Source organism: Anolis sagrei, chromosome 2, assembly GCF_037176765.1.
Source record: "Anolis sagrei isolate rAnoSag1 chromosome 2, rAnoSag1.mat, whole genome shotgun sequence".
In the NCBI taxonomy this organism is placed as follows: domain Eukaryota; kingdom Metazoa; phylum Chordata; class Lepidosauria; order Squamata; family Dactyloidae; genus Anolis; species Anolis sagrei.
Window position 1 is genome coordinate 241,572,100 of NC_090022.1, and position 27,949 is coordinate 241,600,048.

At 37.7% G+C, this 27,949-nt stretch overlaps 1 protein-coding gene across 2 annotated transcripts in view; it reads right to left on the bottom strand.

The window, feature by feature from the left end:
- Positions 1–7,459: 7,459 nt before the first annotated feature.
- The window catches only part of TNFAIP8 (TNF alpha induced protein 8), a 51,185-nt gene continuing 30,695 nt past the window's right edge, over positions 7,460–27,949 (bottom strand). The window contains exons 1-2 of one of the 2 annotated variants that reach the window (XM_060761946.2): positions 27,663–27,859; positions 7,460–9,660 (exon numbers count right to left, since the gene is read on the bottom strand). In XM_060761946.2, the coding sequence (XP_060617929.1) occupies positions 9,095–9,660; positions 27,663–27,693 (597 nt within the window). In that variant the 5' untranslated portion in view covers positions 27,694–27,859 and the 3' untranslated portion in view covers positions 7,460–9,094. Of the gene's footprint in view, positions 9,661–27,662; positions 27,860–27,949 lie in introns of those variants that run through there. The other variant, XM_060761947.2, reaches the window with a different exon arrangement.

A 27,949-nucleotide genomic window follows, 5' to 3' on the forward strand; every position in this document is an offset into this window, starting at 1 on the left:
GTAGATTGGTTTGGTTCTGACATAGACGCCAGATATAATCTTGGTCCCTGCTTGTCCAGTACTGATGAATCCTTTTCAATGTGTATACTTGAGGATCTGGAAAGGATCCTTGGAGAGGAAACAGCCAGAGTGTGGATTAGACCTTTGTCCTTCCCTGCTTATTAAACAGGTCAAAAGAGGAGTGGCTGGGAAGTGTTCGGCATCTTCACAAGGCAGGGGCTCAACATGCCTGAAAGATGTTGTAGTAAGACATCCTTTGGAGAAAGCCTTCCAGGAACCTGCTATACTGGAATTACTATATTTGTAGCCCATCTCCAACATTCCATTTTTGAGCAGAGTGCTGGAGGGCTTCTTGGATGAGGCATATTATCTAGATGTATTTCAATCTGGCTTTAGATCTGATTATGGGGCAGCTCTGGTCACCTTGGTGGATGACCTATGCAAGGGAAGTTGGTTCTGCTGGAACTCTCAATGGCTTTCAGTACCATTGAACATGGTATCCTTCTAACTCACTTTCTGAGATAGGGCATGTATGTATTGCCGTATGATGACTCCATTCTTTCTGGGAACAGCATTATCAGCAGATGATGCTTAGGGTTTAATGCTTGACTACTTAACCATTGCCCTGGGGAATCCCTCAGGGATTTGTCATGTCCCCTATGCTATTTAACATATACATTACATCACTGAGAGAAGTTGCACAGAGTTTTGAAGTCAGGTGTTCCCAGTATGCTGATACCTATCTTTAGCACTCCTCTCAACATAATTCCAAGGAAACCGTTCCTGTACTAAACTGGTGCCAGGCCATTGTAATGGACGGGATAATGTGAACAAATTGAAGCTCAGTTCAGACAAAACAGAGGTGCACCTGGTCAGTTGAATGTTTTAGATGAAGATATACTTTTCTCAAAAATGCAGGTTCAGTGTTCATGGGTATTCATTGATTCAGTTCTGGGTCTGGGGGCCTAGGTTTTAGCAGTCACCAAAAGTGCATTTGCACGGCCCAAACTTGTGAATTAACTGTGCCCATTCCTAGAGAACTCTCATTCGGTCACAGTGGTACATGCCTTGGTTGCATCCCATTTGGATTTCTGTAATATGCTCTAAATGATCTGACTTTGAAAATGGCTCAAAAATTTCAGTTGGTTGAAAGATAGTTAACTGCAGCCAGCTACAGGGAAGTGTGCAACTCCCTTGTTGGCATAGCATCATTGTGTATAATTCAGATTGTTGATGGTGACCTATATGGCCAGGGTCCAGGTTATTTGAAGTACCGTATCTCCTTTTATGAGCCCCTTTAGAGCTCTACAGTCATCTGGGGAAACTTTTCTCTGTCTCACCACCTTCTCAGGCTAGTTTGGTGGGAGTAAGGGAAAAGGTACTTTAGGAGGCTGGTCTTAGGATGCCCTCTTTAAAGAGGCCAGCAAGTCAAAACATTTTATGGTGTCCGGTTGTAAAAACTTGGATAGGGTTTTAACATTGTCCAGTGCTGTGGCCTTTCAAGGAATTATATTTTAAATATTAAGCATTTTAACTTTACATGTTATTTATTTGCTTTTAAAATAATTTTTATATTGGTACTTTTATTTCTATAGTTTTAATGTTTATTGTTTTAAAACATGTTGCCCTGAGTTATTGGGAGAAAGGTGGGATATAGATTAAATAAACAAGTATTTGCTTCACTCCATTTATAAGCATTCCTAATCTGGAGCAGCAGAGGACTGTTTCCTCCCCATATCTGCCCTTTGTAGCAAACATTAATACTGTGCCAAAGCAAGTAGGCAGGAATTTGGACTATAGAAATAGCAAACTAAAGGGTATAGTCCAGTAGTCAGTGTTGCAAAACCTTACCTTTCAAGGCACCAGAATCTGATTTAGGACAACTTGTGGTATGTTTCTATCAATCTCATAGCCCTCATTTGCAGAATACAAGTGATAACTGTTCAACACATGCAAAGCCATGGCGCCTAACACAATGGTACAACTCTTCCTCTTCCTCCATCATAAGAGAACATATTACAATGGTTCAGCGGCAATGCTTTAATGTTCCCAGACAAGGTTGTTAACATTAAAAATGTGGGAATTGCACACAGTAGTTATTCTTGACTTTAATTACTGTGCTAACACGAGTCTTTTAAATTTGCCACTGCTTTTCAATCTAGAGATGCAATCTGTTTTTCAGGCCCAACTGCCAATGTCAAGCATCCTGCAAAAACAAGAGAATGTTTTGCCAACAAACTCTAAAAAGCCTTTTAGGTTTTATACCCAAAACCTAACCGCCAAACTAAAAAGCAGAATGTGCATAAACAGTCGTTTGTGGCAGAATTACTTCATTAAATGGATCCTATTGATAATATTAAAATTGATATTCTAGCATACCCTCACCTAGGAACCTGTATTGGTTTAAGATATAGTTTTGATGTTCTTCAATTACATGCATAATCACGAGGCTAAAGAAGCATAACAACTTTGATTCTTGCAAAACACCTTTTTCAATTTTTTTTAGTTCTTCAGAATTTAGGAATTACAGGAATTACAAACTGGGAAAAGTCACCATAGCCTTTTTGGCATCCAAATGGCCTTTCTCAGTTCTGCAATGATCATAGAGGCTCCTCATTGCCCTAATACAATTAATTTCTAAAATCCTAACTGCTGGAGTAGTGCTGGGGCCAACATTGCAATCTTTAGTGTAAATAAAATGAGAGGAAAGGACATGTAATTTTAAAATAGTGACAAAGGAAATGGAAGAGAGGGTGGAAAGAGAGATGGGACAGATGAAAAATGGGGTTTTCAAACATTTGTCACCTGTTTTCTTCTCTCCACATCTTAAAACAGAAACTAGAAGAAGCCGAAACTTGATAATATTGTTAAAACATCCCCATTTCCATATAAATGCAATTGAATTCGATTTGTTTGTTTTGTTAGCTTATCAACATAATGTGTGAAGCCATTCCCACTTACTTCCCCATCTCTGAGCAGGAGAAATTGAAAGATTTGTGAGACAGAGTTGATAATCTGTCAGCGTTAGCTGAAAAGCTGCTTCCTGAGTTTAGTGACAAGCAAAATTTGTCTATTTATTGTGCAATACATGCTAGGCAGTTAAGAACAAATTGTCAAACAAAACTGCTTAGCTCTTTACTTTCATGGGAAAGCTATGCTTTCTTCTATTTACTTGCAAGAACTATGCTTGCATTTGTAATATACAACATTTGAGCTATTAAACCAGTTGTGCCTAAGGCATCAGTCCATATTGCACTATTATACTGCTTTCTCTCAATAGGTTGGTCCTGAGGAACACAACAAACATTTCTAAGGAGACCTGTTCAAGATAGGTTTCAATTATAAAATATATATATAATGCCTACTCAGTCCCCCCTTTGAGGAGATAAAGTGGGGTATAAACAAATGCGATGATGATGATGATGATGATGATGATGATGATGATGATAGAAGAACGGAGCTTGCTTCCAGATGAGTTTGTATAATATGGCAGTCAATTTAAAAAGGATGATGTGTTATAGGCATAGTTAACAAAAGTATCATTAGACTATTGAGCAAACTAATCAATAGAATCACCATAGTATAGTACAACAAGTAAAAGCATAATTAAGAACTGGTGAAGAAGAGGGATGAAATAAGGTAAATTAACTGAAAACATAAAGGATTTGTACACTGAACTCCATAACGGTTACATTCTTCAGCATGGGGAGGCACATGTAAGGCTAGCAAGAGAGCATTCAGACTCCTAGATTTGCCAGATTTTTTTAAAACTGTAATTTTCTCAAGACAGCAGAACATTGACCATTTCATATAAGGCAGGCCTCTCATGAGAGCCCCAGGTTTCTGTGAGACCTCTAACTTCATCTTGTGAGATTTGAGAGAGGATTTTAAAGGGTTGTTTCACATCCTACTCTCCCCAGATCACTGTTTCTTAGGTCAATGTTGGGGTTCCGAATTTTTTTTCTGAACATCACAAATGTGTTCTGCAGTGCCTACAGTGGACTCTGCAGTAGATGCTTAAACTATACTTCATTAAAAGGAAAGTCAGCCTGTTTTGTAAGCCTTGCAAATGCTGATTTATTATCAGTAAATATTTGTAGTCTACACTTATTTTATATACCCATATACTAAGAGTCACATACTGTAAACATTTATTGAGCCAAAAAAGAGTCCTGAGATGAAACGTTTAAGAAGCCTTGGCCTGGACCTATAGAGCTGAGAGAGGAGACAGAACTGGTGACAGCCAGGCTTGCACCATTTGATGTGTCCTTTGTGGCCATTTTTCTACACTCCAAATGCTTGGGGTCACCCTATTATGAATGTGACTGGCATCCAGCTTTCCTGCTGGATCAAAATACGATATTTGAGGCTATTATGTCCTAAGAACAAAAACGTATGCACATTCAAACCTTAGGTCTCAGTAATTTTACTGGCTTCTTCGCACCCATTGCCCCAGGCCATAACTATTAATCACTACTTGCTAATTAACATTCTTATATTACAGGCCAAACATCTAAATAAGATTACTATGGGGAGGGTCCGATAAGATAGTCCTAGTGCAATGGGTCTCAACCTGTGGGTCCCCAGGTATTTTGGCCCAGAAATCTCAGTCAGTTTGCCAGCTGTTAGGATTTCTGGGAATTGAAGGCCAAAACATCTGGGAACTCACGGGTTGAGAACCACAGCCTTAGTGCAATGGCCGTGGGCATATATAGTATGTGACAACAGCTGATTGCATTAAAAGAATTAGCGATACAAGGAAGCAGATCAAATGAATTGAGTGTGATCCTGCCTGAAGATGCTGTTCAAAAAAGTTGAGATGGAACATAACTCTGCTAAACAGTGTATACATACAGACTAACATTGGCAGCTCCACAGGTAAAAAGATCAACCAATTTCCAAGACCAAGTTTCTACTTAGCTGGATCTGTTATGTGACTAATAGGAACCTTTTATGATTTAATGCACAACCGACATAGGTAGTTTTGGGAATATATGAGACAAAGGGGAGATCAATCTGCAAGTAAGGCTAAAAAATGTCTAAATCCTTTATTCTCAAGTGTTCCACTGTCAATCTCATGTTTTAAAAATGGTATTTAGAAGTCAAGAAGATCAAAGCATGCAACTGCAAATGGAACTGAGAGCTTGACACTAATGGTGGGTAAGCATAAAACTACAACAAAATCAATTTACCACAATAATTTGAGGACAAAATAACAAAGGAACAAAAGTGTCCTATGGCAGATGATACGGCATCTCAAAAATCAATGCCTGGCTTCTATTTAAATCTTCTGAGAAAAAGCCAAATCTATACTGACATTGAGAAAGTAAACAACAACAAAACAGTCAAAATGATGCCATCATCTTTGTTTTCTGCTGCTCTATAGACCATGGAGCAATGGAGTCGAATTGGCGGGGGGGGGGGGGGGGAGAGATCCACCTGAATATTAGGAAGAACCTCCTGATGGTAAGAGCCATCCTGGGAGTGTGGTGGAGTAATCTATTTTGAAAGTTTTTAAACAGAATCTGGATAGCCATGTGTTTGGAGTTATTTGTGCATTTCACCATGGCAGGAGTTGGACTGGATGGCCCTTGTGCTCTCTTCCAACTTGATTCTATGCCACCTGCATGACCTGTACATTCTTCTCCAAAGCTAGGGAGCACCTGAATATCTAGTAGAGATGTTTGTTTGCTTCAAGTGGCTTCTGGTACTCAGCTGTCTATGAAGATGTTGCCCAAGGGACGCCTGGAAGTGTTACTATCCTGTGGGAAAGCTTCTCTCATGTCATTAGAGAAGAGCAAACTACAGACAACCTACTACAATGCAGTCTGAACTCCGTCACATGCATGATGGAGGACCTTCTCACAGTGACACCAGAGGCACTCCAAATGGACACCTCCTGGTTAAAGGAAATTTAGTATAATGCCAAGTTTTTAACTTTGTGTTTTTTATACATTATAACTGTATTCCCAATTTGCTTCTGACATGATTAAAAAAATCTAGCAGAGATGAATTTGAAGATTTCTGTATTCTAAGTACATCTGGTCCAACATAGCTATTTCAACTTTTGAATAATACCTAACAGTATTGCAATTTGCAATTCAAGATTTGCTGATGTGGAGTAACCCAGATGTACAAGATCTCCTCAGGAAGTCAGATGTCTTATGGACACATGAAAAACACTTATCTGGCCGAAGCATGCATAATAGAATATGATATACTAATCAACAGAGACTGATCAAGGAAATATAAAAACCACTTTGGATTTAATTAATTTGCTCATATTCCATTTTTGGATTTGCTATGCCAGAAATCATACACCAAATTTGGAGTGCAAATATTCTGTTTACTTATAAAAGCACAAAAACTGCCAACTTAAATAAACACCAAATATATTGATCAGTATGCAATTATTCTAATTTGTTTGGCAAGGAAAAACATTACATTTTCATCATAACATACTTGTTTGGGTAGCCTTAATTTCACGCAAATACTGTTACAAATCGAATTGAAGCTGCTGTAGTTATACATTGTTTTTCATATTTGTTATAAATTTCCCATAGGTTATATACACATACGACTTTGGTAATAGGGACCATGAGCACAACATCAATAATGTGTTTTGTTCAACATGTGGTCTTCTATGTCTTCACTTGTCTCAGGTCTAAAAATGGGTTGTTGTAAGTTTTTTGGGCTGTATGGCCATGTTATAGAAGCATTCCCTCCTGACATTTTGCCTGCATCTGAGGATGCCTGCCATAGATGCAGGCAAAATGTCAGGAGAGAATGCTTCTTGAACATGGCTATACAGCCCGAAAAACCTACAACAACCTAGTGATTCCGGCCATGAAAGCCTTCGAAAATGCATAGGTCTAAAATGTTCACAAAGATACAAAGATATTCATGTGCACAATTTGTGTAATTATGGGAGCAACAAGTGGAATACACATCCTCTTGTTGCATTGCTCTTTCAGTGGTCCCAGCCTGAAAGTACATTCTTCTGCAGAAGACAGTAGAATTGACACCACACACACACAAACAGTGGAGGATTGGGGTATGCAAGATGGGGACCACAGCTTAGAAGATGTATCACATTACAGGGTTAGTCAAAATGCATAGGCCAATAAGCCATTCAATTGAATGGCTTATTGGCCTATGCATTTTGACTAACCCTGTACTTTGGAAACTAGTTACTTTGGAAACACAATACTTTTTACAATAATGTCCTGGAATGGTGTTACCTTTACAGCCAGGGCTTTTCAGAGTTTCTGTAATGTCTTACTGTGTTCTGACTCAATGTGAGCAATAGTTGGCGGAAGAGGGAGACTCACATGGATGGCTACCCTGTGTTGTCCTTTTTGTGGCATGATGCAAGAAGTGATGTTCAGATGATCCAAGGAGAAGGGAGTGAAGGATGGGAGGAGAGAAAGGAGGAAACATATTGAAAACATTTTTAAAATGGTTCTGTGTTCCTCAATTCTGCCCAAAAAACTGAGGAGAGAGAGGAGAAAGTAAGTAATAAAGAGAGATTGAGAGATTCAAACTATTAAGATGAGTGCAAGAGGCACTACTTCGCCAGTCTGGCACTAAACGGTGGCACACAGCCAACACTTGAACTAGCAATGTTGGCGGGAGCTATGAGAGAGTTTAGAGGAGGCATCATTTCTTTACACACTTGAAGTGGGCTCAAGCCAGAGATTTAAAAAATGTTTGAAAGAGATGGAGAAGTAAGAGGGATTGGATGACTTACTGTATCTACCTAAATCATATAGGTGGTCAAGCTATGCTGTGCTGGTGGGCCACGTTTGGATGGGAGGGAGGTCCAAGCAGTGTTGATTATTCTGAATTATGACAATCAGAAATTAGAGGAACTAGAAGGCAGTTCCTTATATTTTTCAATGGCACAATGGTGACATGTTAGTGATAAGTTACCCTGCATGTTACTTTTTTGAACTGCTGTAAGAAATAATGGTCTACTGAGTGATCAGGATAATGTAACTAGCTCCTCTTATACAGTAAGATACCAAGTTCTGATGGGGGGGAAAACTTCCTAATGTATTCCTATCAGGAGAAGATAAGGATGGAGGGAATTCATGTATAAAGCTGCTTCCTTTGAGCAAGCAACACAAATGTAGCTTTTATGAATACAGTTATTGAAAAGTGGCAATCATACAGACTCAAATCCATACTAGTCACCAATAAATCATGCAGATTTACTGTACTACAGATTAACAACAACAAACCTGGACATCCAGATGAGAAGAGTAACAGCCAGTGCATACAAAACAGCTCTAGAGTAATTGCTTTGGAAGTAAATGCTATGAGATTTAAGAGATCTAGGCTAAACCTTTATGGAAGGATTTTCTATAAAGAAATCTGCCCAGTACATGAGAAATATATCCTGATAATAAACACAGGATAAAAGCTTGAAGAACTACTATTGTTGTATAGCCGTGGAGATGTCAGTTCACACAAATGGAGAATTTTCAGATGAATTTGTTAGTAGCCCTTAGTATAGTAGCCCTTTGCATTCTCAAATGAGAACCAAGCCAAATGCAAAAAACCCCCACACATTTTACAGTATAATAATGAACATGTGACCTAGGCAATTGTGTATAGCATATATGATGTTAAATGAATGAAAACAGGTTCTGTTTAATCTTAATTCTTGTTAAATCTTACATCCAGTTATCATGTATGTGCCATAGTCATATTTCTTGTGTATAAAAATACAGAATTTTGGTTGATTATAAATATTTGCCTACAGGTAGAAATATGCTTCTGATTACACAATTTCTCTGCTTATTTTACAAAGCCCTATTTCACCTTAACAGTCCAGTTTCATGGCTTTATTATTCCATTTGTAAAAAAAAAAACTGAATAAGTGGGAAAAAATAGGCAACTCCAAATAATAAATGACTCTGCTAAAGGATGATTTTAGCATTTGGTTTGCTTTAAACATCTCCCTTACTAACCACACATTTTTCCAGCCTTTCTTCATTCCTTCAACCAATCAATCAATCAATCAATCAACCAATCAGAACATTTGTAGTCCTCAGCCCAATATACAATCAGTCACCACCAATGCAATCACTTATATATTGCCGTCATCTAACATTTTGTTGACACCATCACAAAGTCTCTGCAGGTGAGTCTTGTAAGATCCAAATGGATTGTACAAAGCAGCCAAGAATTCACAATCTGAGAAGTGATCAAATACGTTGTTCACACGTCCATGAGATTTTGCTGTTAGGTGACGCTGAATGATTTGATGTAGTAGGTCTCTGCATTCATTCAACAATTTTGACAAAAAATTTCTGTCAAATGTAAAATCTACTTGATGGAAGCTCACCACAGTTTTAGCCAACTGGTGCACCTTCTTCTTGAACTTCTCCATAAGGATGATCTCTTCTTGATTAAACTGATTATTCCTGTAGAGGATTGCTAACTTGATAACAGTCTTAATGAGATTTTTAATTATCTTCTCTGCCTCCTTCTTATTTTGTGTGTACTCCTTTGTCACTCTGTAGAGTTCGTCCAACACATCACTGCTGGTGTCATCTATCAATGCAGTTGCTATTGATTTGGATGCCATTTTGCCAAGAATTTTCTTCTGGGCCTGAACGGCCAAACCTTTGGAATTGAAGACATCTGTAGCCACTAGAAGGGAAAAAAGAAAATGAATATACATTAACTTAAAATTAAGCTAAATGAAAACACCATAAGAAAAAAAAATAACTATAAAAGCAACATTTTAATTTTTCTCTTAGATAGTTCCTGCATCAAAAGACTGGTTACAATACAGCTGAAAGCATACCAAAAAAGGGAACTATTTAGAAATACAGCATTGTACTCTTCCGATTCAGGTTTTATATTTCTATTCTTGTATTCACACACCAGTCCCTGATCCTCCAGCATCAATTGCTTTGACAGAATAGTTTAGTGGGTGGTGTGGGAATAGAAAAGTAGATGTGGACATCCACCAGATATGGCAGAAGACTACTGTAGCTTTCCCCTCTATCCTATACCTCCTCTTTCTTAATAGCTAAAGTGGCAGTGGTAATGTCACCTGGATATAATGCAGTTCAATACATCTGGAGGCGACTAGCTTGTGGAGATCTCAGTATCTATGATAACTTCCATAGTGTTGCATAAGCAATTCATACTGGATGGTGTAGTGCTCCTGAAAAGCTGCCATCTTAGCAGTAGATTTATTTATCCTCTGATTTTGCTTAAATTCATTTACAGCTTAATTTGATGACCACCATCATCACATATTATAGCAGTGAATTCCATAAATTTAAGTATACCTGTCTTCAGGTTCTTAAACAGAGACAGAATAGGAAGAGATGGCTCTTCCCCCCCCCACCCCCCACCCCCCATTTTTACCAGCCTTTATAAGCCTTCAATCTGTTCCGTCTTGGCTGTTTTTCTAAAATAAAAGTCTAATGTTTTTTGCTTTTTCAAATACAAAGTTTCTCAAAATACTTTATCATTCTACTTGCTGTCTGATTATTTTTTTTCAGCACCTTTTCCAATTCTGCTTTAAACCAGATATCGGACAATGTCACAGGATATTTAGTTCAGGATCGCTCCTTACCTATAACTTTTGAGACAGCGCAGTCTACACAAAGAAATTTCACAGGGAAATCTGTTCAAACTTTACTCAAAATATAATTTATGGTACAAGGTTCTATCTATCTGAAGGTTACATTATATTATCGATAGACATTGCTCCCATCTGAAAGTGAGGAATACCATGCCTACCTACAGAATCAAATTGAAGATAGATAGATACACACACACAAGCACACTTTGGATGTTGCAATAGTTACTGCACATACTCATCTACAGTATAAGTGTACATATTTCAGTCATAAAGCAACACAAACAGGCCAAATCATCTTAGCCACAAGCCAATCCACCTCCCCTTCACTAAATTAAGTGGCAAAAGGTGAGAGCTTAGTCCATCCCAGGAAAACATAAAAGAAGCCCAGACCCCACTACTCTTTCCACTGCAGCACCACTTTTAATCTTTTTGAATGTGGGTGGAAAATAATAGAAGCAGCTAGGAGCAACTGGCTCCTTCTCTGCAGAATGAAGCTCGATTTATCTGTAAGTCATATCAAAATCCTTCATTTTGCCCTCCAAACCTTGACTTTTACATGATATGGTAAGTGGAATATTCCTTTGAGATTTAAAAAAACCCCTATCTAACAACATTGATTAGCATGAACCTTTATTTGCATATTCATGCAAAATAATTTATGTTAAGTGACAGGTAATGAACCATAAGACTGTATTCCTTGTTCAGATACAGTATCTGGAAAATTTCTATGCAGAAAATTCTGGGACGTGGAATGTGTCCAAAATTCCCAAGTAGAGTACGCAGCAAAGATGCTGTCATTGTTCCCAGTCTAAACAATTTATTCTAACTGTCATGTCTTTTAATAACCAGATTTCAACCAATGCAGAAACTCATATGGTAGAGAACTACTGTGATCTATTTTAAGTGTAGCAGCAGGGATCACATGATGGACATGTGTGTTTGACTACACACATGGTCTACATAGAAGGCTTTTTGTGGCTACAATAATTCAGTACTACTATCACAAGGTTCTTAAAAATGTGCCCTAGAGTAAAGTGACCTTCTGCTTTGTTAGACTTAACCCAGAAAATTCATTTTTAAGAAACTCTACAGAGAGGCAAACTTTCATTTTATGTTCTGTTTTTAGGCACCTTGTGCCATGTGCAAGCTGCCATGAGTCCCTATGAGGAAATGGTGGCGGAATATAAGAATTAGTTTTAGTACCATAAGGTGCTTCAAAATGTCCAGTGCCCTTATCTACAATTGTTTGTTCTATCATTGTGTAAAAAAATGAACATGACATAAATGTGCATCTCTTTTGTAGAATTTTTGAGTAAAGGTTTGATGGCTTGTGAATTAATTTGTGGCACAGGCACGTAACTGCTTTGGGGAATTTTCTTGTATTCTTATTAAGCACATTTCAAGACTGAGTTTAGTGAAAACTGCTAGTGTATTACCGTTATCTTTTCTATTTTTTGCATTTTGAAATACCAGTTTCACTTCCCTGAAGAAAACACCAAGAGGAAATTCCAGTGCTGAAGAAAGCAATGAATTGTTATAGCACAACAAATGCATAAGTTAAATTGATCCAAGAAGAATAAGACAAATAAGCGAACTTTCAAAGTTAGTAACTAGCCCTTTAAAAAAAGGTCTGAGTCAAATCAACAAATTTTTTTTGTTTTAAATGTTACTACTTTATAGAGAGCAAGGAAAAAATAATTTGACTAATGGGCTGCAGATCATCAATTATATATCAATGATGGAATTATGTGTAACTCAATTATTACTTGAAACAAAATGTTTTACTTACATGTTAATGGTAGTAATATGTTTGCGTCTGATTATTTCTTTATTTGATGTATATCCCACCTTTTCCCACACAGGATATTTTGATTTTTTTTCTTTGAACATCTCCAGTGCACATCTGGGCCATGTACAACCTTAAGATCGCTTGCACTCTCCAAATTTGTTTTTATAACTCTGCCTAAAAAACGGTGAATTCTGTGTTCTGGAAAAATCCAGGAGTGGCAATCCACCCATCTTTGATCAGGAGCGGGATAAGGGAGACAATAGCACACTACTGCAAAAGGGGAGGAAGAAGACAAGCATACTAAATATAAAGGAGAAGAATAATTATATAAGTATCAGAAAGAAACAGAGCTGGGTGGGGACACTAAAATCAGAAGTGAAATGGGTGAACACTAGTCATGGGCTCAGAATTTGTCCCATTCATTTGTTTCGTGTTTCTATTTAGTTCCGCCCATTCGGATGGCATGAAACAGAAAGTCTCCTCCTGGAACAAAAATGCATTCAATACAAAAGGCAGGCGGAAGCAGGTACAGGCGGCAAACCTGCTTTTCAGATTGATTGCCTGGGGAAGCCTGCATCCGTAGGCCCAAAGAATCTGGGTGTTTGGGTGCAGGCCTTGGGTCTACGCACCTCAACTGAGCACCGAGTAGGCCCAAAGCATGCACCCATAGGCCTGAGTGCTTTGGCTCTACAGGTGAAGTTTCTCTCCCAATAACGGGCCCCAAAGGAAATTGGTCTTTTAGCCCCCAAAACAAAAAACAACTATCTGACCTCCCGAATTCGGGAGGTTCAGACAAAAAAGGATCGGGGCCCCCACCCAATGCCGGGACACGAAACGGATCAAGGTAAGTTCCAAATGCATATAACTAGTGAACGCACAGGTGAAAATGAAATCCTTAACTGTCACAACAGGAAAAAAAAAACAAAGTCATGGCCAGACACACTGGATTCTCCTCACCCAGCTGTTTGCCATAAAAGCAGAATGATCCTAAACAGATGCGGGCTGTTTATTTTACACAGAATTTGGGATTAAAGAAACCAGCCTACATATCTTGCCATTTCAGGGTTTTCTAAGAACCCTTAAGTATGAAATAATGTAATTTTGTAAAAGGAGGCTTGTGTTTTTCATTGCACTTCTTGATTTCAAGAGTGTGATGGAACAACTTCAACATAATAATTTAAACATAATAATCACGTGGAAACCAAATGTAAAAGGATCCCGATTGTTATATTCGCCACATTATGCAAGATGGCATTTATTTAAGTCACTAAGTGTTGACAATACATACGTGCCAACTGAATTATCCTCAGAGTGACCATTCTCCTTCCACTGTTTGCTTTGGCATTTTTACAATCCAATTAAACAAGAAACTACACTCATATATTTCAGCTCCTTTTTATTGCACTGAAGCCTAGCAGCAGCCAATCTAAACCTCAGTTGTGAGTATTTTCAGAACCTTAATAACCCAAGTTGATCAAAACATATGACCGTGAAGGATACACAAAACATGCACATCCTGTGGATTCCTCTGATACTGTATTGTTGACTCTGCATTAACTTAGTCCCTGTTTAACAGTACACTTTAATGCAGAAGCTTTGCAAGCAAAGATTTTTTTTAATTGGGCAGGTTTTTGGTTCTTAAATGGTATTGCAGAAGGGTGTTTTTTTTTAATGTGGGGAGCTGTGCTTTAACCTTTTAGATTTTGTGGCCTTTAACCGAGTTGTTTAAATGTTTTTAAAAAACTTTTACAGTATAAGATTTAAGTTGAACTTTTAAAAAATGTCATAGGTTTGGGTTCTGTGTGAGAACAAAGATGGAATACTACACAAACTCTGTCTCATTGCTCGAGGGTTAGCACCTGCCCGGGGCAAGTAGCGGTTGAGAAATTTAAGGGAAGGTTTTGTGAAATGTCCTTTTACACAACCAACTCATTTTAAGGGAATTACACAATTGAGTATGAGTTATTGTTTCTTGAGTATTCATATTCTGCAGAAGAAGCTATGGGCTCTTCCAGGAGACTATATCCTCCTTCCCCAGTTATTAGGGTCTATCTTTGGGTTTTTATTCTAACTGTTTAGTTCTTAATGGGCTGTTATTATTTTTTCTCATTGGCATTTTAAGGGAAGTAGTGGTGTACTAGAGGACTCCGGGGATCAGGGTGCAATTCCCTGTTTGGCCATGGAATTCCCTTGGATGAATCAACCCTTTCAGCACTAGAAAATCCTGTGACAGGATCAACAGTCTCACGTTAAGTTGGGAACAACTTGAAGGCCTACAACAAGTCTGTCTAAATACTCTAAGGCAACAGATTCCATCTCATCTTGAAAGCTAAGAAGGATCTTCTCTGGTTAGTACTTGGATGGGAGATCACCAATGAAGATCAGGTGCTATAGTCTCTATCTCAGAAGAAGGAAATGGCAAATCACCTCTAAAGTATTTCTTGCTTAGGAAAACCCAATGAAATTCATGATGTCACCACAATTCAACCGCTGACTTGAAAGCACATACACTCACACAGAAGAAGGAACTGGTAAAACCACCCAGAGTATTTCTTGCTTAAGAAAACCTTATAAAATTCATGGGATGACTGCAAGCCAACAGATGACTTGAATGTGAACACATACATATTTTGAAGCCAAGTTTCTTTAATACATGACCTAATTTCCCTTTACCGTCTTGAGGTTCACTCAAAAGGTTCTGCAACAGCAGAGTTATTGGTAGAAACAACTGCAACATGAGAAAGTTCTACCAATTATTCATGATTATATTGCCAATCTAATGATTGGGAGAGTATTTGGAGTAGTGGTACTAAGAATTTCTCCATGTATTAGACACATCAGTGATCTTTATAATTCATAACTGTAGTAAGTAATAGTGACATATGAGACTAACAGTCTCTTTATTCGCTGGCTTGAAATATGTTTCCTTGACCTATAACTAAAATAGAACATGCAAGCATCTTTAAGCACCAAAACCCTTGCTTTAATATATGTTAAGGAAATAAATGTGGCACAAGAAAATATGATATGCTGATTCATGGTTCATTCTATCTTTATGGAGGAACAAAGCACATTATACTAAACAGTGGTGTAACTGATTTCCTTCCTGTTTGCCTTTTTGTGGCAAGTCTATTTTGCAGTTAGTACTACTGTGGCTGTGCTAGCATGCATACAAAACCATATCAAGCTTGTAAAATGCTACATGCTTTCCTTCTCTTGGGAGAACAAATGTAAAACAAGTAGGCAAAATTCTGGAAACAAACGGTAAAAATTCAAATTTGCTAAAAGAGCAGTAAATAGTCATGATCCTACCAGCCCCATTGCCACTGAATAGGATACATAGTTTCCAGCTTTTTAAAGCAGGGGAATCTTTTTCCAAATTACAATTGAACGAACACCGGAAAAGGTTTAGCTTTAATGGGATAAATCATTTCTCTCACTCATTACTTTATATTCTGCCTTTTCACCAAGAAACTTAAGTGAGTGTTTCATTCTTAAGGGTTTTCAAAATCCATTTTATTTTCACAAGAACCCTGATAAGGTTTGGCAAAAAGATATTGACTGGCAAGGTATTCCAAAGACTGTTAGTGGAGATGTGATCTGGGTTTCTACTGTCATAACACAATGCTCTAACCACAAACTTTCAGCTCTAAACAAGATGAAGACTCACCTCATTACTGCCCATTTTCTGGATATTATTTAATATTATAGGGCAAGAGTCAAGAACATTAGCTCTCGTAGAGAATCAGTGGTCATTCTCTAAGAATAGATAATACTGTTGCCATCTCTACAGCTGTAGCAACTCAACAAGTCCAGTCACTCCTGATGGAGACGTATGAACAGCAGTCACTATAGTAGTCTATCAGGGAGAGGTCAATGGAGCAATACATTTCAGCAGACAGCCTCCTTTGCAGGTGAGTATTTTACTAAATTACATTTTCACTGCAGCCTAACAATTATCTTGTATCTCTTTTTCAGCATATAGAATGTTCTGGTTTGCAAGCAGCCATGCTACACACAGGAAATACAAACAATAAGGCCTTTTTCTTCATTCTATGCAGACAAATCTAAAAGTTGAAACCATTGTACAAAAAAATCACAATTCAACACAAGTTTGACTTGCGTCAGTTGTAGTGTTTTCTATGAAGTGATGAACCGATGATCCAAAGTCATCCCAGTCACAATGGGAACCATTTCCTTGGATTGTAGTAATTACAGATGAAGGCCAGAAGAAGGTAACTATTGTGGACATAACGATCTCTTTGAGAACAGGAAATCAGTTAGATAATATAAATATCAGAGATATAATCCTTTGGTACAGGCCCGTAGCCAGGATTTTGATTCGGGGGGGGGGGGGAGCTGAGTTTCATTTGGGGGGGGGGGCTGAGTCTGAGTGAAAGAGGGTTTACCCTAGCAAATCTTTTGTATCATTACCCCAATACCCCCATGCGTATGGGATATATTGAGCATGGTGATCAGATCATGATATGAATAAACATAACGGTTTAAATAATGTACCTTCTCGCGGACCAACATGAGAATTTTGGGGGAGGGGAGGGGCTGAAGCCCCTCAACCCCCCCCCCCCCCCCGGCTACATGCCTGCTTTGGTAAATGTACTGAGTCAAAAAAAGCATGAAATTTCCATCCATGGTGGCAGGGATTCAGTGAATTGGCCCATGATGAAAGTCTGTAGAGTGATAAGATGTTACACCAAATCTATGTGAAGGGTAGTAGTATAAGATACCATTATATTCCATAATCTGGGTCATTGCCAGTACGAGGAACCAGTCACTAATATTTTAGAGAGGACATCATGATACATTGGGAAATAATTTATTTTAAAAAAATATTTTTATACTATATATTGTATGCAACTGTCTAGATACATAAGTGATCACTTATGGTATTTGTGATCTAAAAGTAAAAAATACTTTTGGTGTCACTTAGTATGCGATGTTTTGCTTTCAGACATATTTAATATTCTAATTCATCTGAGGAGTGAAATTAACTTTTTATAAATATTATTTGTATAACATTATTTTATTGCCAATGACTTTCTTTGAATCTGACATTGTTTCTATATTTATTTGTAAATATTCTCTAATGAAAGGATCAATCTTTTTATGAAACCAGGGACAATCAATAGTTTCATTCAAACCTGTCCACTGGAGTGCTATCTTTCAGTTCATAACCACACAAAAATTTCCCATGTGCAATTTTGCATGGGAAAGTAACATATGACATAGCTGATTCTTAATTTCCTCGTGTTCTCCCTCTGGCAAGAGAGAAAATACAATCAAAGCCAGCATGAACTTTAAGTTCTTATATTATGTCCCCATGTGGATGCTGCAACAGAACAGCTTTTAGAGGCATATTTAAAAACCAAACCAGGATTACATTTTCTATTTTAAAGCAGAAATAACTGGTGAAATTCTCCTTGACAGCATGCAGTCTTCATTATTACACTATCACCATTTCAAGTTGATGGAAAATTAAGGTCATAACAAAGTTTTTAGAAAGTTTTTAAAGAGGCTTTAAAGTGGTACAAAGCTATGGAAAAGAATGTGTAACTCAAAGTATGTAGAGAAAATGCTAAACCAAAACATCGACTTGACATCTCCAGAAATACAGCTTCATTCTCAGTGTCTTTATGGCGGCATTTTGATTCAGCCCAATGAAAAATGCAACTCTTCTCTATGTTATACAGATAAATTTGTGTCTTTTTTTCTGTTACACTAATAAATTATACAAGAAGCCAACAAGCAGGATTTTCTATGGACGTCTAGCCAACCTCTTGTTCTGTTTGTTCTATACTCAAATTCTGTCACACTCTCGACTAAATTAAGCAAGATCTTCAGATGGGAAGAACAGAACCCAATCAATATATTAAGCATCAGACACTGCAGACAAAGCAGAACTGTTCCCAAATGCAAAGTTCAACCATATGTATTTTCTTATGCATTGAATGTGTAAATAGGAAGACAACAAGTTTTATGGCACTGTAGTTTTCAGACCAAAACATACTGTAAGCTATTTAGCTGCTTGTGCTTCTTCTGTTTATATCAGTTTTATATTAATTTATGCAATGCTTTTGACACAAAATGAATAAACTATAAGAATGAGAATCATACAGCCCTCCCAATGTTGTGGAAAGTATGTTCTACCAGCCTTATCCAGTGATGAACAATGCTGAGTGCTGCAGTTTGGAGGGTCACACAATTTCTACCTCTATTCTAAGGATAAATCTCTTAAATGCTCTTCACACATAAAACTTCCTTATTAGTTCCTACGGGGTTAAGTTTCCAAATGCATGTCTCATTTCCACATTCTACTTTCATTATTTGTACAATTGTACAAACAGACATTTAACTAAAATCCATGTTAATTATATTTTTGCAGTGTCTTCACTGGTGGGATGAAAAAAGAATCAGATGAAATTAATTATGGAGGTGGTTCAAAGATAATTATTCAATTGGGGTGATTTTCCAGCATTCATGAACCCTTTTGCAAAGATCCAGGCATATATATATTTGATTTTTTTCTTGTCTGAACTGGTTTTAAGCCCCATTTCCCAGGAGGAGAAAAGCAAAGGAAGAATACATAACTCTGACACCCATCCTCATAAACCACTGAATGAGTGCTTGGAAACTTTAGATGGTCCAAAGTGCTGCAGAAAGAATGGGAGACGGAGCATGAGACTCCCTTATTAAAACAGCTTCACTGAACATCTCCTGGGTACAATTAACTGTGTTAGCAAATAGTATATAAAACCATGTACAAGTTGGATCCAAACTATCAGAAGGACCATGTTGTCTCTAAGTTTGAGATTCTTAAGAGAGGTATTTATTTATTTATTTATTTATTTATTTACTGCATTTGTTGACCGCCGTTCTCAGCCCTAGGGCGACTCACGGCGGTGTACAACATATAAAAAGACAATTTACAATGAAAGCAATATCATAAACAACAACAACATCACTATTAATAATACCATTACACTAAATCATTCGCGACGTCTCATCATAGAATCACAATCCAATCTCGTTATCCATATTCCGTTCCACTCATCATTGCCAATTTGTTGTAGCACTTAGTCAAACGCCTTCTCAAACAACCACGTCTTTAGGCTCTTGCGGAATGTCATAAGGGAGGGCGCCTGTCTGATGTCTACAGGGAGGTAGTCTTATTGGTCCCTTACCTTAAAAGGCAACTCTTATATGGATATAGAGATTTATCCAGGCAGGAAACTGACTGCTTACTGAGAAAGTAACTTTTATTGGTATGGTAGTATCTTAAATGTTTTGCTGTGCTTTAATTGTTTTTGAATTAACTGTGTTTTAATGCTGAAATTTCATTGTGATGTAATATGGACATATGTCTCCTAGTTACAAATGGAGCGAGAGAAATCTACCCTTGGGAAGGGAAATTCACTCCTGGAAGAGTTATCGTGGGGAAAAGATGTCTCAATTGAGGCTTGATCACCAATCCTTATTTCCATGTCATCCCAAAAAAATTCAAAATCCAATTGCCACAGAGACAGAAGTCAGGTGAAATCTTCTGAACAGGGGCACAAACAACAAAACAACATTACAGGTGTGTTAATGCTTCCCTGTTATCCAAATCTTTGTTTAAAAAAAACTGGCTGGAGTTACACTTTAAAGATGTACCTGTTCCAACTTACACACAATTTCAACTTAAGACCAAACCTACAGAACCTATCTTGTTCGTAACCCGGGGGCTGCCTGTATTTTTGTCTTTTTATTTATTTTTTAGTTAATCTTGTTGACGTTTCTTTTGACTCTCTTAAGGGATAGAGGTACAGTATAAATCAGGGATGGGCAAAATGTGGGCCATAAGGCCAGTTATGTACCCTCTCCCAGGGGATCAAATATCCCCCTCCCCTCCCCCAAAAGCCACCAAATCATGTCTAGGGAGTATGGATGGCATTCCCACTGCTTTTTTAGCCTTCCTGAATCCTACAGGGCTAAAAAGAAAATTTTGCAAAACTTTTCAAATAAACTTTCTTTGCATAAGAATGTCCACAAATGTCCTCTATGGACTAAAGGGTGTTTTGTTGTCTTGTACCAGGGATGATGACAGTTGAAGCTCCCCCTGTAAGGATCTCTGGGGACAGTCCCCTACTCTTCCACAGTTGTCCACCCCTGATATAAATCACACATATATCTCTGAAACCTCAATGAGTATGGAAATGAACCTAGACAAGCTTGGACTCACATTTCCCCATCTTGCCTCCTGGGAAACTGCTTTGAGATTAGAAACAGTGACTTCCTTTTTTGATTTACTTGATTTCATCATCTTCTCAAGACTCTGAACTGTTAACCTTACATTATTGAAGGAAACCAGTTTCGTAAATCAAAGCTTAAAACTGAGTTCTTACAGTGAACCAGAGTATGGAATCAACATAGTTAAAACTGTTGGCGACCAAAACTGGAAGCCCGTAGCTGTGACAGAAGAGGGTAGATAATACAAAATGAGCTGAACACTTATGTACCTTAAAAATAAAACACATAAAACCCCCATGGAAATCTTGTTATATCTGAAGCTTTATAAATATCCTGCTTGAACATACACTGTGGACCAATGTATCACAGTTGAGTTATTCCCTTTTAATCTTGAATGTCACTCTTTATCTGTACATGTAATGAATTTGTGCTGTATAATTTTACCACGACTTCAGTGGCTAAATAGATTATTTGCACTTCTAAGCATTATTTAGTGAATGTCTTATAAAACCTGTAAGCCTCTAAATATTAATTCATATAAACACTCTCCATCCATCTGCCACTGGCCCAGCCCATGCCTGATATGTACACATTATATATAATATAATATATTAACATTTCTTGGGACTCCATAAGAAACTTTTGCTTCAAAAAGGGTTCCACAGCTGAAAAAGTTTGAGAACCATGGTGTTAAGAAACGTAAACCAGGCATGGAGAATAGGTGACCCTTCATAACTTTTTTGGACTTCAGTTACTGTTATTTTGTAGGCCTGACATCAGATTCCCATGTCAGATTCCCACCCCTGAAACAGTTATTGAAGTATCATTGAAACTCATAAAATGTTAGAAAAGCCTTCTTAGAACCTGGATTAGACAAAAGTCCGTCTAGCGCAATATACTATTTACCACAATGCTTTTAACTCCTGCAAATATATAACCTGGATTCTGTTCTCATTGTGCATCTAAAATCCTGGGATATGCTAAAGAAATAGTGGTAAAGGAAAATGTTTACTTAATAATCAGTTCTTGTCAAGTACGATCTTTTTTCAACTACATAATATGCTTTCTGAGAAGTAGGTCACAATTAAAGAATCTTACTGCAAGATGAAAGGGCAGAAAATTACATTCTAGAGGTCTAGTACATCTTCAACGGTGGGTCCCGAACTCAAATGTGGTCCACTTAGCTCAATGTTGGGGGTCCCGAAAAAACTGTCAATAATAACATTTCCTGAATGTTATCTAGAACTTAGGTAAAGGTAAAGGTTTCCCCCTGACATTTCCAATCATGTCTGACTCTGGGGGTTGGTGTTCATCTCCAATTCTAAGTCGAAGAGCCGGCGTTTTCCGTAGACACCTCCAAGGTAATGTGGCCAGCATGACTTCATGGAGCACCGTTACCTTCCCGCCAGAGTGGTACCTATTGATCTACTCACATTTGAATGTTTTCGAAATGCTAGGTTGGAAGAAGCTGGGGCTGACAGCAGGAACTCACCCTGCTTCCCGGATTCAAATCTGCAACCTTTCAGTCAACAAGTTCAGCAGCTCAGTGCTTTAACGCACTGCACCACCAGTACTTATTTTATGCATTTATATGAATCGATTATGCAATGTTTACATTGGACTCTGGAGAAGATGCTTCAGTTGTACTTCATAAAAACAAAAATCAGCTTATTCAGCAAGCCTTGCAAATTTATTTATTTATTTACTTATTTGAAACATTTATATTCTGTCCTTCTCACCCCAATGGGGACTCAGGGCAGAGCACAACATATATACAGCAAGCATTCCATGCTGGGACATAAATAACTATAAATATACACAAACATTAAAATCTGTTATATCCACTTTAAAATCAACTGTTTAAAACCGCCTCAAAACAAATGCCGATTTGTTATTAGTAAGTGTTTGATTTTTATACTTATTTTATAAACCTATATACCTGGGGTTATGTAAACATTTCTAAAGAGAAAAGGGCTCCCAAGTGGAAAAGTTTAAGTCATCTAGATTATAATTTACCTAAATCCAACAATATGCTGATATTGCAGCACCAATGCAACAGATATTCCTCCTTATCTCCTCTCCACTGCAACCGCTGGATCCTCCTGAAAGTTTGGCAGCTTTCCAGAGCAGCTGGAATGGACTTCGCAACAGGACTGTGGATCCCCCCCCCCCCAAAACGTTCATCCTGCAACCACAACAGCCTCCCCATCAAATGTCATTGCAGCTAAAAATTCTATGCACATATGAAGTGCTGCCAAACCAAAAATACATAACGATGGGAAAAAAAATAAGGGATTGCATCTCTGGACCCCTCAAATAAGAACAGGGTGATCAATGTTCCTTATCCTTTCCTCTCTCAATATGAATTATTAGTTTGAACTGGCAAACACGGCACTGCCCTCAAAGCTTTGGGGTAAAGGGGTGTGGATGCCATCTGATAAAGAAGCTCCTCCTGGTTTTAGGAATTTATTATTTGGGTGGACCGCCACTTTTCTTCTATCAACATGCATCATTACATCTTGGCACACACTTGGCCAAAAATGATTAGCACATTACGTGCCTCTCTCCATGCTATGTGGATTTTCCAAATCAAGCTTAAATAAGGAACTGGGAATAAGGAACCAGCTTTAGACTTGAGAGATTCTGTACTTTTTGTGTGTTCCGCACCTCCCAACATGGCTGTTACGAAAAAGCTAAAGAGAAGCATGAGTCTACAAGCCTAACAAATTCAAACTAACAAAAAGGTGTATTGTAATAAAGCCACTTGTAAAGGTGGTTAAGTGATTTACATTATAATTATAATTCTGAATATGAATTCTGAAAAGAATTACAAGTAAGAATGTACAAGACTACAATCTCATTTGACGAAATCCTCCTTTTCTACTCTATCTGTCCCAAAGCCAGTAAAGTAGATTCTGCCCTAGTTACATAACCACTATGTTATGTAAAAAGTATCCCCTCAAATATTACAAAGAGAGAGGGGAAAGTTTTCTAATTTGGATGGCATCCTCTAAATCATAACAAATATTTGAGAGCATATTGCATTTTCATTTGGCTTTTTGTTCAGCACAGAGATTGCTATAAATAGTCTGTGGGCCGAAACATAATGTAATATATAACAAAAACCACATTTCTATTGATCTAGAAAGACAATTCTCTGTGGTTTAGAAATCAATTGCCAGGTTCCAGTGTAACTGCTTCTTAGCAGAAGCACTTCACTGTATTTTGCTTTGGTTATTAAAAGCCCAGTATGTGACAAAGCAATCATTTGGAAATTAAAGAAAGTAATGACAACAATATTCAGAAATTGCACTGTTGTTGAAGAATTACACTGACACTTTTTGACATTAATTGGAAAGTTGCTAAACCTCAATTTAAGAGCCCAGCCTTTTTAGTTTACATAACATTGTATCAATCAATCAAAATCAAATAAAAGCTTGAATTTTTAAAAATTTCACAGCCTGACTACAGCTGTTGTTTTAACAGAAAATTTGGAAAGATGTGGAAATAACATGGAAAGAACGGGATAAGTTCCTACACAATCAAAAGAAGAAGAAAAAGAGAGAGAAGGGTGATTCAATACATTGCACAAAGCTTTAATTAAAAACAAAGTTTTAATTAAAATCATGAAAAAGGAATCACCAAGACAGATCAGTCTTGCATAAGAAAATAAAAACATTGTGCACCTTTTCCAAGCCACTTGAAAACTTTCAAAATCCATCCCGGGATGACTTCTTTTCCTTTCACCACCCTCTGCTTTTCTTGATTGCTATTTAGCTGATTAAATTCATAAAGCTGTGATTTTTTTTAACATGCCGGAGAATATAGTGCAGATTCCAGGCGCAGCTGCTGTTACCTTGTCTGTTGCAGGCAGACACAGGCCCCTTCCACAGCGCTGAATAAAATTCCAGGTTATCTGCTTTGAACTGGAATATATGGCAGTGTGGAGTCAGATAACCCAGTTCAAAGCACATATTGTGGGATTTTCTGCCTTGATATTCTGGGATATAAGGTTGTGTGGAAGGGCTCACAGACAACTAGAAAGGCTTGGCTGAGAGGTATCCCATTCTTCCCAACTCTATCACACTATTTACTGCAAACAGTCTGCTGCAACACTGCATCTGAATCTCTGCGTTTCACCAGTCCTTTCCAGTAGTAATACTGTTTAAAAACATTACAGAAGACAATGATCAAAAGAGGAGGGGCTGGGCAGGCAAAAAATGACTGTAGAAGGGAGCTTCTTTGCCAGAGGCTTATGTTTACTTCATCTCTAACACATTACAACAAAAACATCTAGTCTATTTTAACACAGACACCTACCCTATATACTTGTGTATATGTCTAGAATTTTTTTAAAAAACAACCCAAAACAAACCTGGATTCACCTATCCACTTTAAGTCTTCACAAAAAAATAACTGAAACTGAATCGGGAAGAACAACTATTGGCCAAAGTATTGGCTAAACAAAAGGCATAGACTAGTCAAGAAAATATAGCAAGGAAAAGGGAGAGAGCGCTTTATTTGTAAATATTTGTAAATATAAGAAAGGGTTCTGGCTTTCCTTCTCAAAGATGCAATCCTTTACATACTCACCTAGATGTAAATCCCACTGAACACAAAAGAGCTTTTTGCTAAACACTAACAGAAATGATTAGAGCTGTTTTGTAACTTAGACCCCTTCCACACAGCTCTATAACATCCGCATTTAACTGGATTATATGGCAGTGTGTATTTAGACAACCCAGTTTAAAGCAGAAATTATGGACTGTCTGCCTTGATATTCTGAGTTATAGAGCTGTGTGGAAGGGCCCTTACTAAGAAAGACTAGTATTCATGGGGGGGGGGGGGGGAATCTCAACATCCTTAGGCAATAAATGAAAGGTTGGCAACTTGGAAGGTGAAAGGTAGCAGTAATGTTAAGATTACCAGCCCCTAGGAAATAATGCTTTTGTGCAGTAAAGATATGAAAGAATTCAATTAGTAAAGATTCATGTTAATTAAAGAATTTTAAAAATAAATTGGAGCTCTGGATTTTTTAAAAGACAAAAACATAATCATAATCAACAAAAGCAGCAGGAGAAAGTGGTGCTCTTTCTGTTTTATTGTTACTATTAAGACTAATGATATATAACAATCCTATTTTAAAATAAAAATATATAGGCAAACACAATATTTTAGTGGTGCCAAATATATGTACTCCAATTACAGGTAGTCCCCAAGTTACAAACATCTGACTTACAAATGACTCATAGTTAAAACAGGGGAAACAACAGGAAGTGAGAGAAATCTACCGCTTCTGAAAGAGTTATCATGGGGAAAGGGTGTCTCTACTGAAGCTTTCTCACCAATTCTTGTCTCCACAATATGCCACATTTTTCAAAATCCAATTGTCATAGGGACAGAAACTTAAATGAAACTTTCTGAACAGGGGCACAGACAACAAAACAAATATTACAGGGGTGTTAACACATCCCTGTGTTATCCAAAACCTTTAAAAAACTGACTGGAGTTACACTTATTTAAAAGCATGCGTTCCAACTTACATACAAATTCAATTTAAGAACAAACCTACAGAAACATCTTGTTCATAACTTGGGGACTGCCTGTACTTCCCTTCATTGCCCCTTTAAAGAAACTACTCCATGACTTTTGTAAAATTAAGTTTCGAAGAAAAGTTCATGCTGATTTCACAAAATTTCAGCAGAAGCACGACTGCCTTTTAGAGAGACAATTTGGATGTTTGTCTTCAGCAACTAAACTGGTGTGACAAATTAAGGCCAGTTCTGAAAGGGTTTTCTCTGAGCCTTGTGTCATGTCATGGCATGCATGCTGCTTACTCATCTAGTATACAAAAGGGTTGAAATGAACATGCTGCTGGAGGAATGCTGTGCTCAGAAATTGCCATAGTGCAACTTACAATTGTTTTTTGGGATTGGATTCACATTTGGAACCCTCCTCCATGTGGAAATGGTAGCACATAGAAGATCTAACCATTGCAATCAATTTGTTAAACCAATGTATTCATTGAATAGTAATTATACTGGGTGTAGTGTGTTCCTTTTAGCAGGCCATGTTTTTCTTTGCGTCACAAACACACACTCCTTCCATTCAGATTATAAAGATAAGATCTACACTGAAAACATTCACATGGTAGTTGTCAGATGGGCCCTAGCAGAATGGAGAAACTTTTTGCAATGTTCTGAATGATTTCTTGGTTTGCTTCTAATCTTACTTTAACTGGTCTATCTTTTACCAGATCTTTTCTCCAAAGATGTTTATCTAGTATCTAAACAAGTCAGGAAATACCAGTTTTTAAATAATATATCCACATTTTGAAGGCATTCTTCTCATTCCTTCTCCGTACCTTCTGTTAAATGGACCTTTGTGTTACAATTTTGTAAAGCCACGTCTTCCACAGCTAGATATATCTCCTTTCAAATTTATACTGATAAATAATTGAATTTTCCACAGAGTGTTTCCAGTTCTTCCATATCCTTCACATAAATGAGCATAAACGCAATACCCTCATTTCAGTCCAAGCCCTGCCAGTATAAATATACATACATCAAGAAAATGCACTCACACTGGGGGAAAATTGTTGTAAATGCCAAGAAAGCTCTTTCTAAAAAATAACGATCTTTCGGTTCTCTGAATTACACAACTTCCTTTTAGAAAAAGAACAGCAGAGTGACACTTTAAAAATGCATCTTCCCCTTTCAAGCCATTGTTGCTTGCAAGCACACAGATGCCTAGCTCTTTCACATTCTTAACTCTCTGAACCATATTTAGTTATTATTGCACAAGGAACAAATCACTGCAGCATTTTCAGTTAAATCTGAACAGCAGTCTTCATATGCCTTTGCTTTCTCCCCTCCCAAAAGAGCTGTTTAGCAGAGTGAGTACAAACCTCTATTCATCATCTCACTTTGGTGCCAGGAAAAAAAGCTCTAAAGACAACAGTACTTCTTTTGCTTTTCTGTAAAGCAACACCCTCCTGAATATTGTTTTTTAAAGTCATACCTTCCTTAGATTCATCTGCTTCAAAGCTCATGGTATCAGACTAAATCTCTGGAGATCGCAGATGACGTGCTTGTCTGAGAAGCAGCGAAGTCAACTTCTCAAAAGAAGCAAGAAAAAAAGAGGGGGCTGGGATTAAAAGAGGAAAAGTTCTGCGAAGTCAACGAATCATCGTTCAGCTGCACTGAAAGATTCCGCCTCTTTCTGAATGGCCTCTGAGCAACTGTCTGAGAAAGAGCACCTTTACAGACACCCGTTTTATTCACCAGAAATTGCTGTTTACACTTTCT